General features: G+C 30.6%; 1 protein-coding gene across 1 annotated transcript in view; it reads right to left on the bottom strand.

The window, feature by feature from the left end:
* The window catches only part of LOC129962152 (uncharacterized PE-PGRS family protein PE_PGRS54-like), a 36,304-nt gene that overhangs the window by 3,982 nt on the left and 17,369 nt on the right, over nt 1-14,953 (bottom strand). Inside the window, exons 33-58 of the mRNA XM_056075889.1 lie at nt 11,995-12,024; nt 11,252-11,281; nt 11,135-11,164; nt 10,900-10,929; nt 10,785-10,814; nt 10,669-10,698; nt 8,195-8,215; nt 7,660-7,689; nt 7,541-7,570; nt 7,419-7,442; nt 7,302-7,319; nt 7,185-7,208; nt 7,063-7,086; nt 6,939-6,968; nt 6,809-6,838; nt 6,484-6,516; nt 6,341-6,373; nt 5,844-5,876; nt 5,725-5,760; nt 5,571-5,603; nt 4,111-4,140; nt 2,223-2,252; nt 1,997-2,026; nt 1,880-1,909; nt 1,766-1,795; nt 689-709 (exon numbers count right to left, since the gene is read on the bottom strand). Of these exons, the coding sequence (XP_055931864.1) occupies nt 689-709; nt 1,766-1,795; nt 1,880-1,909; nt 1,997-2,026; nt 2,223-2,252; nt 4,111-4,140; nt 5,571-5,603; nt 5,725-5,760; nt 5,844-5,876; nt 6,341-6,373; nt 6,484-6,516; nt 6,809-6,838; nt 6,939-6,968; nt 7,063-7,086; nt 7,185-7,208; nt 7,302-7,319; nt 7,419-7,442; nt 7,541-7,570; nt 7,660-7,689; nt 8,195-8,215; nt 10,669-10,698; nt 10,785-10,814; nt 10,900-10,929; nt 11,135-11,164; nt 11,252-11,281; nt 11,995-12,024 (750 nt within the window). The remainder of the gene's footprint in view (nt 1-688; nt 710-1,765; nt 1,796-1,879; nt 1,910-1,996; nt 2,027-2,222; nt 2,253-4,110; nt 4,141-5,570; nt 5,604-5,724; nt 5,761-5,843; nt 5,877-6,340; nt 6,374-6,483; nt 6,517-6,808; nt 6,839-6,938; nt 6,969-7,062; nt 7,087-7,184; nt 7,209-7,301; nt 7,320-7,418; nt 7,443-7,540; nt 7,571-7,659; nt 7,690-8,194; nt 8,216-10,668; nt 10,699-10,784; nt 10,815-10,899; nt 10,930-11,134; nt 11,165-11,251; nt 11,282-11,994; nt 12,025-14,953) is intronic.

Genomic DNA, 14,953 nt, shown 5'->3' with positions numbered 1-14,953 from the left:
GATAACGCGCATCTACATAGAGCCCAGATCGTTGATGTTTTTCTTGATGAAAAGGATATTCGACGCATGGACTGGCCCTCGAGGTCTCCGGATCACAATCCTATTGAACATGTTTGGGATGGTTTCGAAAGAGCCATTGCACAGCGTAACACCCCTCTTAATACCCTCCAAGAGTTAAAAACCGCGTTTTTGGAAGAATGGGCTTCGTTGCCCCAAGCATTTATTGCATCCTCATAAACAGTATGAAAGCTCGTTGTGAAGCCTATATAGCAGTGCACGGTGGTCACACTCCATATTAGACAGGCTTTTCCCGAGATAAATGCTTTATCTCTGATTCATAATGTAACACTTTTGATACACCCTGGTTCTTTATTCCCAATTAAAATCTTTTCCGCGTTGTTATGTGTCTATGTTCTTTCTTCCATTGTCGTGAACTCTGTGCCAAATTTCGTAGCAACACAATGAATAGTTTTCCATTTTTCTCAGATTTTATGTTTGTGACCTTAATTTTGGACATGAGTGTACTTACGTCCTCCTCCTAAATCTGGAAGGCCACCAACTAAAATGAAACATAAATTTTTTATGCTTTTGAATTATCAATATTGTCTGAGAAGAAACACAACATAATTTTAAATATACGCCAAATAATAAAAAATTACTCTTTTTATTTAATATTAAGTTAACTTACGTCCTCCTCCTAGGCCTCCAACTGAAATCAATCACAGAATTACTCAGAAGATAAATCACATAGTGAAAGGAATACTAATGTAAATAAATAATAAAATTTTAAGTTCAACTAAAATAAAAAGAGAAAAAATTGTATAATATATTGCGTTCTAAACCGAAATATTTCTTCAGATGCAGAAATAAAGGTTTTCTGCATCTGAAGGCGTTAAGAATTTATATTATTGAGATAAAATTCATAAGTTTGCATATCAATGTCACGCTTAGAAAATTTGACTGTTTCATTCTAATATATATTTGGCTTTTTCGTAAGCAAAAGCTTTTCAATAAGAAAAAAAAGCGTTTTGAAAACTGAAGTCCACGTGAGTAGTTCAAACCTGAAGATTACCAAGCGCTATCAAGCACTTCATGCTCAAGAAGAAAAATATAAAGTCCACTCCATTTCCCGAAGATTACAGAAAAGGTCCTTCTGTGGTTATATAAAAATGCTACTTAGGTTTCATAGAAAGTTAAAGTATATTTAAGCTCATTTGAATAAAATGTACATAAAATATCAAGATAAAATTAATTATTTTAGTAGTATTTAAATTTTCTAACTAGAAAGACCAAAATTTGAACAAAATAATATCTTATTAGGGCGAAACACTCAATAGTTAAATTGAAGACTAGTACTTATATCCTAATTTTAGAGTAAAAGGGCCACTAAGTAAAATGAAACTGAATAAATAAACATTAAAAAAGTACTGTTTTCTCAGATGTATAAAACGGTTCAAAGCTTGACACACTTGAAATAATATGTTATAGTATGAAAGGAAGGACTCAATAGCTAGGCTGAAAAAATTAAGTCCTATATTTAAACTAAGAAGGTACCCAACTAAAATTAAATAACTTTTACAAGCTTTTAAGCCATAATGTTTCCTGTTGAAGAGTTTCATTGTTCTAAATTAACACTACATTTGATACCAACGTCCTCCCCCAAAGCCTGGCAGATTTCCAAATGAAATCCAGGAAAGATGGTAAGCAATCATTTCAATTACATTACTAATTATAATAGAAAATGTAGTATATTTAATATATTTACTTCCTCCGCCTAAACCAGAAAGGCCTCCAACTGAAATCGAAGAAAGATGGTAAGAAAGCATTTTAATGATATTAGTCATCATAATAATAATTGTAGTATATTTAATTTACTTACTTCCTCCGCCTAAACCAGAAAGGCCTCCAACTAAAATCGAAGAAAGATGGTAAATATACATTTAAATGATTTTACTTTTACTGATAAAAAATGTGAAATATTTAAAAAAACACTTACTCCCTCCTCCTAAACCAGGAAGATCTCCAACTGAAATCGAAGAAAAGTAGAATGTATATAAAAGTCATTACTTTTTCTGATCAAAATACAATATATTTAAATAAAAACTCAAGTTTTCCTTCTAAACTAGGAAGGACGCCAATTAAAATAAAAGAAAGACTATAAACATTTAAATAACATCACACTTTCTAATAAAGAATTTTTATATATCAAATTAGATACTTACGTCCTCCTCCTAAACCAGGAAGGTCTCCAACTAAAATCGAAGAATGTTAAGAATTTAAATATGAACCTACTAGAATAAAACAAATGTGATAAATTTAATTAGGAGTTGGAGACCCTCCTAAACCAGGAAGGTCTCCAGCTGAAATAAAAAGCAGATGGCAAGAAGGCATTTAAATGGCATTACTCATTCTGATTTTTAAAAAATATAATATACTTAATTAGATATTTATTAATATTTACGTCCTTTTCGTAAACTATAAAGAGATTCAACTTAAGGGAAAAAAGTTGTGGTGCTTAAACTTCATTATACAAGGGGGTCCTAATTAAACTGACTCTATTTAAACCTCTCTAGAACTCGCTCTACCCGTCGGATTTTCATGAAACTTGGTATATACGTTATATGAACCATGGGGAAAAAACTCCTTGAATAAATAAATAGTTTAAATTTTGATTACCAGGGAGAATAGTGGCGTCTAAAGCAGGATAATAAATCAGTCAAAATCATTAAAAATTATTCAATTGCAGAATGTACTGAGCGTGTGCTCCATTGACATTAATTACGTGTTAAAAGCGCGTGTTCTGAATGATAGCGCGAAGAAACCTTCAGTGGATTTCTGCAACATTGAGCTTAATGCTGACTATCAACCCAGGTCAAGTCCTAATTCCACCTCCACAAACACGGTCTTAAAGTAATCTCCACAACCGGAAATCACAGTGATCTAAGTCGGGTGAACGAGGAGACCAGGTATCTTAAAAAGATCTGGATATTACACCCTTTTTACCAAATTTAGCACGAAACAGCTCTTTTATTTGGTGCCCAATATGGGAAGATACTCCATCTTGCGTGTAAACAGTAGTTTGCAAACATTGGCATTCCTGTAAGGCATGAATGTCTTGCTGTAGAATGAGTTTGCTGTACCATGCACTCGTGATAGAGCACGTTTTAGGACTTTGAGGAGTGAGAGGTTTTAAAAAAACTGTCCGAGGTTGAAAGAAGAAGTAAATCCACATCATGCAGTCACGTAATCAGTTATTGTAAGTGCAAATCATGAGCAGATGAAGCACCACATATACAGTAATTTTGATTATTCAAAGTTCCATCTAAAGAAAAATATCCCTCATCTGAATATAGAATTTACCAAGGCCACGCGTCATCAACTTTCAATCTCTCCGAAAATCGGCAAGCAAATTCATAGCATGTTTAGAACCAGTATTTGCACCACGTGTATCTTATACGAATACCATTTTAAAACGGATCGCATATTGTTTCGTATTGTCCACTACCAAAACTCATGTGACACTGATCGAGCGCCTACTGAAGAATAGCCAAAATTAAAAGCTCTTTTAATCACAGTTCGGTTTTTTCTATAGTTTCATTGACAACTGATTTCTGCTCTCTACCTGGCAGCACACTCAAGTCTCAAGTCTCTTTAAATTTCATAATCATCATCCTCAAACCATTCTTTGACACGTGCATTTTCGCTATTCGTTTAAACGACGATATTCACGCAGTGCAGCTAAGCTATGTTTGACCTTTTGGTAACCCAGTTTTACCAGTAAAACTTGATCTTCCTTCTATGGAAGCATGATTAACAATGGCAAAGGCACGCAGAATGATTTTCGGGCTCTGACTGCATGTCTCTTTATAGATATCACTAATCTGTATAAGATATTTTTAAAAACTGCCCTCTGGTGGCCAAAATTTGAACTATCTTTTATTGCAGAAATCTTTTCCCCATAGTCCATATAATGTGTATACCAAGTTTCATCAAAATCCGATGGGTAGAACGAATTCTAGAGGGGCCTGAATAGGGTCACTTAAAATTATAACCACCGTGTACATTCTGCGAAGAAACATTAATGATTTTTATTTATACTGAAGTACTTACGTCCTCCCCCTAGACCAGGCAGGCTTCCGACTGCAATAAAAGAAATCTCTTGATGAATAACAACTCCTTAGATTTGATATTATTTTTATATTAATTTTTCAAAAAATTAATCAAAAGAAATCTTTTAAGGTGCAAAATATCATCTAGAAGTCTATTTATAATTTTAAAAAGTAATATCCTTACAACCAGGTAAATTGGATAGGATTATAACTTAAATAAATAAAAAAAGGGCAATAAAAAGTGAAACCAAACTTCAATTATTGAATTTTTATTTGAAAGATGAGGTCAAAATAAAGTTTATAATTTTTTGAACAAAATTAATTTTTTTCAGAATGATGAATTAATATAATTAAAATTGTTAATAATCCAGCTGGAAGAAATCAATATGATGGGGATTCCGTTAAATATTAGTCTCTCGGTGTGACTGTGAATTAGAAGGAAGGAAAATAAAATTATGCAATTTAGCACATAATTTCCTGATATAATCCACGATGAACGCTATGAGATTTGACAGAAGAAATTAAGGCGTAGTCTATGACGATGTTATGTCTTCTTTTACACAAGATCTTTATTCTGTTCATTATTTCAGGGTCAAAAATGATCAAAATAAAAATATATGAATTAACACAAATTATACAAGAATAATTTGAGCTGATTGTTACAAGATCTGAAGGACACCATTAAGAGTTTGCACATACTGTTATGATATATCTTGATAAAAGATATGTAATCTTCATTTTGTTCATTATTCGTGACAAAAATTCCTTCCTTTTTATTATTTACTATTTTTGCATCATTTTATATCTTTCTAACGCTGGGCTTACTAATGTGAAAAAATTTGTCCATAATTGTTTGTCCATATAGGTTTGTAACATTATGAAGATACTCTATTCCGGACGATTGTATAAATGTTGAAGTGGTTGGTTATTGCACCAACATCTTTAACGGTATATGTTCCTTTTCTTGAAGTTTCAACACATGGAATGCTCTTGTTAAGTCTGTTTATCTCCTTATTCTATATATTAGAGCGTGCAATTATTTAGAAAAGCAACAGGCTATCTGCATGGTAAAACATCATCAAATATCGGAAATAAAACAAGTCTCTAATTATGCTACAAAAACAATCACAAAACATTCCATATTATATAAGTTTACGAGATGTTAAGAAAAATTAGACTGATGATTAATTTGAAGCAGTAACGCAGATATGAGTCAAAAGATCTATAGAAAGCTTATTAAGATAGAGATTTCCATTATTAAACAAAAATACGAAGGAAAAACTTATTCATTATAACTCAGAATTAAGCAGAAATGCAGAGCCAAAAAAAAATGAAACACAAATTAAAAACTAAGAAAGTTAAGTAAGTATAATAAATGTTGTGAAATTTATTACGATGTCACATAGAAATTATTAATGGGCAAATAGCATAGCAGATGTCATCAAAATAAAATGGACTTACTTTCGGAAAGATCTGGAAGTTCACTCACTGAAACTAAAGAAAGGCAAGTATAATGAATGTAAGTATGTTAAATAATAAAGTTGAACATAAATAAGTTCCTTTTCACCAAAATTAGAGAATTCTTTCGTCCTGAATTAAAATATTCAATACTCACTTCCTGTTAAATTTGAAAGAAGTTCAACCGATGATACTGTAAAAAAAATACATTTCTTAGCTTCGTTTCTAGCTATTAAATTAATTACATTAAGCTATAAAAACGGAAATAGTACTTACTATTTGAGAGATCTGGAAGGTCTTCCAAGGAAACTGAAAAAAGAAAGTGAAAGAATTTTTAACCTTTGTTCCAAAATATTGTGCTTCTTAATGCTTTAGGTTCCATTTAAAGTTCAAAAAAAATCTCAGTTAGTTTTACTCCTTCTCAAACCGAAAGTGAAAGATACCTGAAAAGTTTATATTTCTATTAAAATAAATAGAATTTAATTTTTTAAATCTTGGAAAACTTACCGTCCTTCAAATACAAAAGCGACATTGAATCCATTTTTTAAAATTATAATTATTTAACCTATTAATCTCTCCCATTGATTTTGTAATTTCAAATCATATTAATGAGAAAAATTGATATAATATATAGGATCTGGAGATCTTCCAACCAAACTGAGACTGATAAAAAAAATCCAATTGCATCCGAAACTTAATGCAATTGTTAAGAGTTACAATTTCTTCCAAGTAAACGAGAAGCCACATTTATCAACTAAATATCAATCACTTACTTCCTGTTAAATTTGCAAGCTCAGCCGACGAAACTAAATGAAAAACAAATAATAATAATAATTCAGATTCAGATTTTGAGAAGTAGAGTTCAAAAATTTGAAATATCGAAACATCTTTATCACATAGAAACATCTTTACTTACTGTTCGAGAGATTTGGCAGGTCATTTAATGAAACTGCAAGTTAAAAATAAGAAATGTTAATCAGTTTTGAAAATTAAATTTAAAAAAATGTGTTTCATCTATATATAAATGTATAATGATTGGTGAAATCTTCTTATGTCTGGAAATTTACATTAGAAGTAAGAAGTTGCTTAAAAGGGTTAAAAGACAGATTGCTTAATAAAATGCGCGTATCATTTTAAAGCCGAGTTAGGGTACGTTAACATGAAATAAATTTTAAAATATGGATTTATTACAAGAATACACATCATTGGTAAACATTTAAGATAATATTAAAAACACTTACGATTCCCTAATAAACCAGTAAGGCCTCCAACTATAAAAAAAGCGGATTTCAATGAATAATACGCTTTCAGACATCAAACTATTTTATTTAAAAGCTGAAGAACTTTTTCTTAAATAAATTAGTTACTCGCCTTTTCCTCCCAAATCGGAAAGACGTCCAACTGAAACATCATTTAAAATTTGTAAGATTGCATGTCACAGGATATTCTCTTTAAAAAAATCTCAATACTTAAATTCAATAATAAAAATACTCACGTCCACCTCCTAGACCGCTTCCAACTGAAATAAAGTATACTGAATGTAAACTTTCAAATCATACAATAAGTTTTCAGAAAGAAAAAAAATCATCGTTTAAACGGTAGAATAAAAACACTCACGCCCTCCTCCTAGACCGCCTCCAACTGAAATAGAGTATACTGAATGTAAACTTCCAAATCGCACAATAAATTTTCAGAAAAAAATTATCGTTTATAATGAAGAATAAAAATACTCACGTCCGCCTCCTAGACCGCCTCCAAATGAAATAGAGTATACTGAATGTAAACTTCCAAATCGCACAATAAATTTTCAGAAAAAAATTATCGTTTATAATGAAGAATAAAAGTACTCACGTCCGCCTCCTAGACCGCCTCCAACTGAAATAGAGTATGCATAATGAATGTAAGCTTCCAAATCATACAATACGGTTTCAGAAAAAAAATCATCGTTTATAAGGAAGAATTAAAGTACTCACGTCCGCCTCCTAGACTAGGAAGTCCGCCAACTGAAATAATCAATCATAAAATTAGTCAGAACTTAAATCGTATAATGCATATATAAAAACTATTTAGTATTTTTTAACAAATTACTTACGTCTTCCTCCTAAATCTGTTAGGCCTCCAACTAAAATGAAACATTAAGTTTTTTGAGTTTTAAATTATCAGTATTATCTGAGAAGAAACACAACACAATTTTAAATATATCAAATTTAAAAAATCAAATTTTCTAATTAATCTTAAAATAACTTACGTCCTCCTCCTAAACCCCCAACTGAAATCAACCAGAAAATTAATCAAAATATAAATCGTATAATGTTTTATAAAGAGATAACCAATACTTTTTTAAAGAAATTACTTATGTCCCCCCCCCCCTATATCTGGAAGGTCACCGACTAAAATTAAAAGTTTTTTATCATTTAAATTATTCAGTGTTTTTTGAGCGGAAAAATAGTTTAATGATTAAGCTAAATTTCAGGAAATCAGTTTCCCTGACTATTTTTAAAATAACTTACGCTCTCTCCCCACCCCCCAAGTCTCCAAATGAAATAATCAGTCATAAAATTAGTCAGAACTTAAATCGTATAATACGTATATAAAAATTATCTAGTGTTTTTGAACAAATTACTTACGTCCTCCTCCTAGGCCTCCAGCTGAAATCAATCACAGAATTAATCAGAAGATAAATCGCATAGTGAAAGGAATACTAATGAAAATAAATAATAAATATTTTAAGTTCAACTAAAATAAAAAGAGAAAAAATTGTATAATATGATGCGTACTAAAACAGAATATTCTAAAATTCAAAAACTTCCTTCTTCGTCTTCTTCAAAAAAAAAGAAAAAGAAAGAAAGAAATATGTGTTAAATGTAACACAAAATTCGAAATAGAGTAAAGTAATAGAGTCCATTCATCCGTATTATGCTTGTGGTTGTGTAGCAGAAATGCACAGCATATATATATATATATATATATATGTGTGTGTGTGTGTGTGTGTGTGTGTGTGTGTGTGTGTGTGTGTGTGTGTGTGTGTGTGTGTGTGTGTGTGTGTGTGTGTGTGTGTAAATATAATCTTCATTTTCGAAGTTTTTGAACACAAGTAAAAATGTGCAATTCAAAACGACTTAAGTCTTTATATTCGTAATATAAATGTGTCCAAAATCAGTTGAAAATGTTGATAAAGAAAAAAACTGTGTTTTTTTTTTATAAACATTAAAAAAAAATTTTTTTAAATATTTGCATAAAAATGCTTGAAAAAACATCTATGAAATCAAAATATACCATTCAAGTGGAAAAAGTTTTTTAATTGAAAAAAAAGTGCTTTTTGTTGACTAAAAAGTGGTATAAAACAAAAATCTTCAGGTTTAGAGGTTTATGAAATGATTTGCTTAAAAATTTGCAATTAGCTAGTTCCTGAATTTAAAAAAATGTTGTATTTCTATCCACTTTTTTAAATATTAGGATTTAACTAATAAGCGGCACAAAATTTTAAATTTTTCCCATTATGAATCATTAATACAACTGTAAAATATTTCTAAATTAATATTTTATTTACTATTCTACTTCTACTTATATATTACTCTAGTTTAAGAAAAGTCAAACATATTTGAGAATTTATTATACCAAATTTGAATAAAAAAAATAGGCATTAGATTTATGAGATTTCTTCGTAAGAAAAATCGACCAAAGATCAGAATTTGAGAAAATATCATCTACAAATGTAAAATATATTAAAACTTATGTAAATGCGAACATAAAATTCAGTGTAACTTTCAAAAAATTAGATTTAGAAATAAAACTCTATTGTTGTTGTTTCTTATGGCATTTGCCATGGACAAGCCTGATGTTACGAAGACAGCGATTTAAGCCGGAGAGGGAGTGTCTCTTGTTCTTATAGTAGCGCCAACTAGAGCCAAGAGTACGATTTTGCTACTCACACATCACTCATTCGCTTGCACAAGCCCTTTTTACAAGAGGGCACATTCACACATCTCACAGATATAACAGAAGAAGAACAACCATGCCCAAACCAGGACGTCCAGATCACGGGGAAGACGCGCTACCCTTATGCCAGGATGCCGGCAAAAAAGTCCTAACAGTTTTATGAAGAAGCCGGTTCAAACATTAAGAATATTAAATAAAAAAAAATCATAATTTCATAAAAGATCGATTTAAGAATATTATTTGGAAAAGTTGTCTGTAACTGAAGGCGTTAAGAATGTATATTATTGTGTTCAAATTCATAAGTTTGCATGCCAATGTCATGCTTAGAAAATTTGACTGTTTCATTCTAATATAAATTTGGCTTTTTCGTAAGCAAGAAAAATAAGATAAAAAAATGCAAAATATCAATAAGAAAAAAAAAGCTTTTTGAAAACTGAAGTCCACGTGAGTAGTTCAAATCTGAAGATTTCCAAGAGCTTTCAAAAACTTCATGCTCAAGAAGAAAAATATAAAGTCCACACCATTTCCCGAAGATTACAGAAAAGGTTCTTTTGTGGTTATATAAAACTGCTACTTATGTTTCATAGAAAGTTGAAGTATATATAAGCTCATTTAAATAAAATCTCAAGATAAAATTAATTACTTTAGTAGTATTTAAATTTTCTAACTAGAAACACCAAAATTTGAACAAATATAAACAAAATAATATCTTATTAGGGTGAAACACTCAATAGTTAAATTGAAGAATAGTAATTATATTGTCATTTTATAGTAAAAAGGCCACCAAGTAAAATGAAACTGAATAAATAAACATTTAAAAAGTATTGTTTTCTCAGATGTCTAAAGCGGTTGAAAGTTTGACCCACTTGAAATAATATGTTATCGTATGAAAGGAAAGACTCAATAGCTAGGCTGAGAAAAATTAAGTCCTATATTTAAACTAGGAAGGTACCCAACAAAACCTAAATAACTTTTACAAGCTTTTAAGCCATAATGTTTCCTGTTAAAGAGTTTCATTGTTTTAAATTAACACTACATTTGATTCCAGCGTCCTCATCTAAGCCTGGCACATTTCCAAATAAAATCGAGGAAAGATGGTAAGTAACCATTTCAATTACATTACTAATTATAAAAGAAAATGTAGTACATTTAATATACTTACTTCCTCCGCCTAAACCAGAAAGGCCTCCAACTGAAATCGAAGAAAGCTGGTAAGTATGTATATCAACGAAATTAGTCATCATTATAAAAAAATTGTAGAATATTTAATATACTTACTTCCTCCTCCTAAACCAGAATGACCCCCAACTGAAATCTAAGGAAGCTGGTAAGTATGTATTTCAATGACATTAGTCATCATAATAAAATATTATAGTATATTTAATATATTTACTTCCTCCGCCTAAACCAGAAAGACCTCCAACTGAAATCGGAGAAAGACAGTTAAGAGAGCATTTCAATGATATAAGTCATCATAATAAAAAATTTGTAGTATATTTAATATAATTACTTCCTCTGCCTAAACCAGAAAGGCCTCCAACGGAAATCGTAGAAAGATGGTAAATATACACTTAAATGGTTTTACTTTTACTGATAAAAAATGTAATATATTTAAAAATAACACTTACTCCCTCCTCCTAAACCAGGAAGATCTCCAACTAAAATCGTAGAAAGATTGTAAGCATTTAAACGACATTAACACAGAAAGATTTTAAAAGGTGTCGTACACTTAATTAAATACTTACGACCTCCTCCTAAGCCAGGAAGGTCTCCAACTAAAATGAAAAGAAGATGGTAAGAATTCATTTAAATGGCATTACTCATTCTGATTTAAAAATATAATATACTTAATTAGATATTTATTAATATAACTATGAAGAAATTCAACTGAAGGAAAAAAAGTTTTGATGCTTAAATTTCATTATACAAGGGGGTCCTAATTAAACTGACCCTATTTAAACCCCTCTAAGACTCACACTACACGTCGGAATTTGAGGAAACTTGGTATATACGTTATAGGGACCATCGGAAAAACACTCCTGCAATAAAAAATAGTTTAAATTTTGATTACCAGGGAGAATTGTGCGGTCTAAAGCAGGATAAGAAATCAGTCAAAATCATTAAAAATAATGCCCTTTTGATAACCCAGTTTTACCAGTAAAACTTGACCTTCCTTCTATAGAAGCATGATTAAGAATGGCAAAGGCACGCAGAATGATTTTCGGGCTGTGGCTGCATGTCTCTTTATAGATATCATTAATCTGTATAATATATTTTTAAAAGGTGCCCTCTGGTGGCCGAAATTTGAACTATCTTTTATTGCAGAAATATTTTCCCCATTGTCCATATAATGTGTATACCAAGTTTCATCAAAATCCGATGGGTAGAACGAGTAGAGGGTCACTGAATAGGGTCACTTAAAATTATAACCACCGTGTACATTCTGAGAAGAAACATTAATGATTTTTATTTATACTGGAGTACTTACGTCGTCCCCCTAAACCAGGCAGGTTTCCGACTGCAATAAAAAAAATATCTTGTAGAATAAAAACTCCTTAAATTTAATATTATTTTTATGTTAATTTTTCAAAACTTAAGCAAAAGAAATCTTTTAAGGTGCAAAATATCATCTAGAAGTCTCTATTTATAATTTTAAAAAGTAATATCCTTACAACCAGGTAAATTGGGTAGGATTCCAACTTAAATAAAAAAAAGGCAATAAAAAGGGAAACAAAACTTCAATTATTGAATCCTTATTTGAAAGATAAGATCAAAGTAGAGTTTATAATTTTTGTACAAAATTAATTTTTTTTGCTTCTTGAATGCTTCTCAATATTTAATGCTTCTCAAAGATTGAGCCATACATATGTAAATAAGTACCTATGAAAGCAAAACCACGAATGGATCATTAAATCAATTGCAATCTTCATATCAGAGCAACTTGTAATGATTTGAGAAGATATATTGAAAGAAATTAGTAATATCTAATGCTCAGTAGAATCAAGAGCGTCTAAATATGAAATATGTCTGATCGATTCATTTCGATTAATAAAAAAAAATCATTGAAGGACTTATTTAAAAATTTTAAGTTTATATAGAAAATAAACACAGGGCAAAAAATCCATTATATGTGCTAAGTAATAGAAAAAAAACCCTTCTTCTTTCAAATCTTTGGAAGTGCATACTAAAAACAGACTATTATAATTTTTTGTTTGAAAAAAAGAATTCCTTAATCTTAAAACTTAAGATTCCAAATATTTGCTTCAAAAATATTTCAGTTTGATTACTCAATGTAGAAATTACTTTACGTCATCGAATCGATTCTTGATTTCAAATTCTGTCGAGAGCTAATTTAGATGCCTTTTTTATTATTGCTTTTAATTCTTTTGATGCCTGGTCATGGAATTTAAATAAAAGATAAATTACTTTTAAATAATAGACTTATAAAACTAATTCAATGTATTTTTAGCAATTACCAAATATAAATAAACTCTACCAAGGAAATACCTCAAATACGAGGTTCATCATGCGTAAAAATGGTCGTTGCTTTCTTGCCGGCACTATGATAGTGTTGTAGTGAATTAACGGTTTCATGAGCCCTGACCTTCTGAGACATTAAGAGACGCTTTTAATAGTGCTTTATTTTGTTTAATTTACAACACCATGCTGGTGATTAGATCATTTAGTTTATACCATTAGATGGATTTTTTTTTACTATGGTTTCTAACTAAGACTACAGAAGTTGTAACAGAGAACATCTCGGAGCAAAAGAAAATTGTTGTTGTGTTGTCACTTATGGCACTTTATAAGCCCGCTAATAGCTAGCTATCTGTCAGCAATTTAAGCCGACTGACCGCCTCTTTTTTTTTTTTTTTTTTTTTTTTTTTTTTGCAGTAGCGCCAACTAAGGCCAAAAGTGCGACTTAACTACTTCATGCGTCATATTTGCTTGCATAACCCTTTCTATAGGAAGGAGGGGGCACATTCACACACCTCACAGATAGAACACAGAAGAACAACAATGTCCGAACCAGGACTCGAAACCGGGATCCCAGATCACGTGAAACACGTGCTACCCCTAAGCCAGGACGCCGGCTGAGTGCAAGAATAAAAAACTATAAAAAAAAGTATGAAAATATACTTCTTTTGTTAAGCAACGTATAAATGGTAGAGTGGCTGATTATTGCCCTAACACTTTTGATAGAAAATACTGTACTTTTGAAAGTTCGTCGTTTGAGACACTCTTAAAAAGAGATTCATATTCTATAGTTATCAATGGTAATAGGATCATTTAGTTTACCGCATTAGTCTCGTTGCAGTTATCTCTTTCTTACATAACAAGTATTGTTCTAAAGAACATAACGAGTATAAGAGTAAAAAATTATCCATATAAGTATGAAGATACTCTGTTCCACAAGTATTGTAATAACGAACATAACAAATATAAGAGTAAAAAATTATCCATATAAGTATGAAGATACTCTGTTCCACAAGTATTGTAATAAAGAACATAACGAACATAAGAGTAAAAAATTATCCATATAAGTATGAAGATACTCTGTTCCACAAATATTGTAATAAAGAACATAACGAATATAACAGTAAAAAAATTTCCATATAAGTATGAAGATACTCTGTTCCACAAGTATTTTATTAAAGAACATGACGAATATAATAGTAAAAAATTTTCCATATAAGTATGAAGATACTCTGTGTCCGTAGCTACATGTAAATGATGAGGTAGCTAGGTATTGCACTTACACTTATTTATGATAGAAGATTCTGCGTTTGTTTAAGATTCGACGCTCTTAAAGAGGGTATATCATCCATATTTTTCAATGGCTATGGCAGCACGATCATTTAGGATCTCTTCACAGTTATATTTTTTAACATCATGGAGGGTGAAATATAGAGCTTCTCGCGTACTAGAAGAAGAAGCTATCCAAGTAAGTACGAAGATACTCTATTCCAGGTTGGTTATTGCACCAACATTTTTAACGGTATATGTCCCGCTTTTGAAGTTTTGACACATGGAATGCTCTTGTTCAGTCTGTTCATCTCCTTATTCCTATATTTTAGAGCGTACAACTATTCAAAAATACAGCAGGCTATGTGTATGGTAAAACATCATCAAATATCGGAAATTAAAGAAGTCTCAAATTATGCTACGAAAACAATCATAAAACATTCCATATTATATACGAGACGTTAAGAAAAATTAGACCGATAATTAATTTGAAGCGGTAACGCAGAGATTAGATAAAAGATCTATAGAAAGCTTATTAAGATAGAGATTTCTATTTTCAAACAGGAATGCGAAGGAAAAACTTATTCATTGAGTTATAACTCAGAATCAGGCAGAAATGCACAGCCAAAAAAATGAAACACAAATTAAAAATTAAAAAAGGTATAATTAATAACATATAAATAATTGATGCACAAATATCA

This window comes from Argiope bruennichi, chromosome 2 (assembly GCF_947563725.1).
Source record: "Argiope bruennichi chromosome 2, qqArgBrue1.1, whole genome shotgun sequence".
Taxonomy (NCBI): domain Eukaryota; kingdom Metazoa; phylum Arthropoda; class Arachnida; order Araneae; family Araneidae; genus Argiope; species Argiope bruennichi.
Note: the sequence above shows the minus strand (reverse complement) of the source record. Positions and strands in the feature narration are given on the sequence as shown.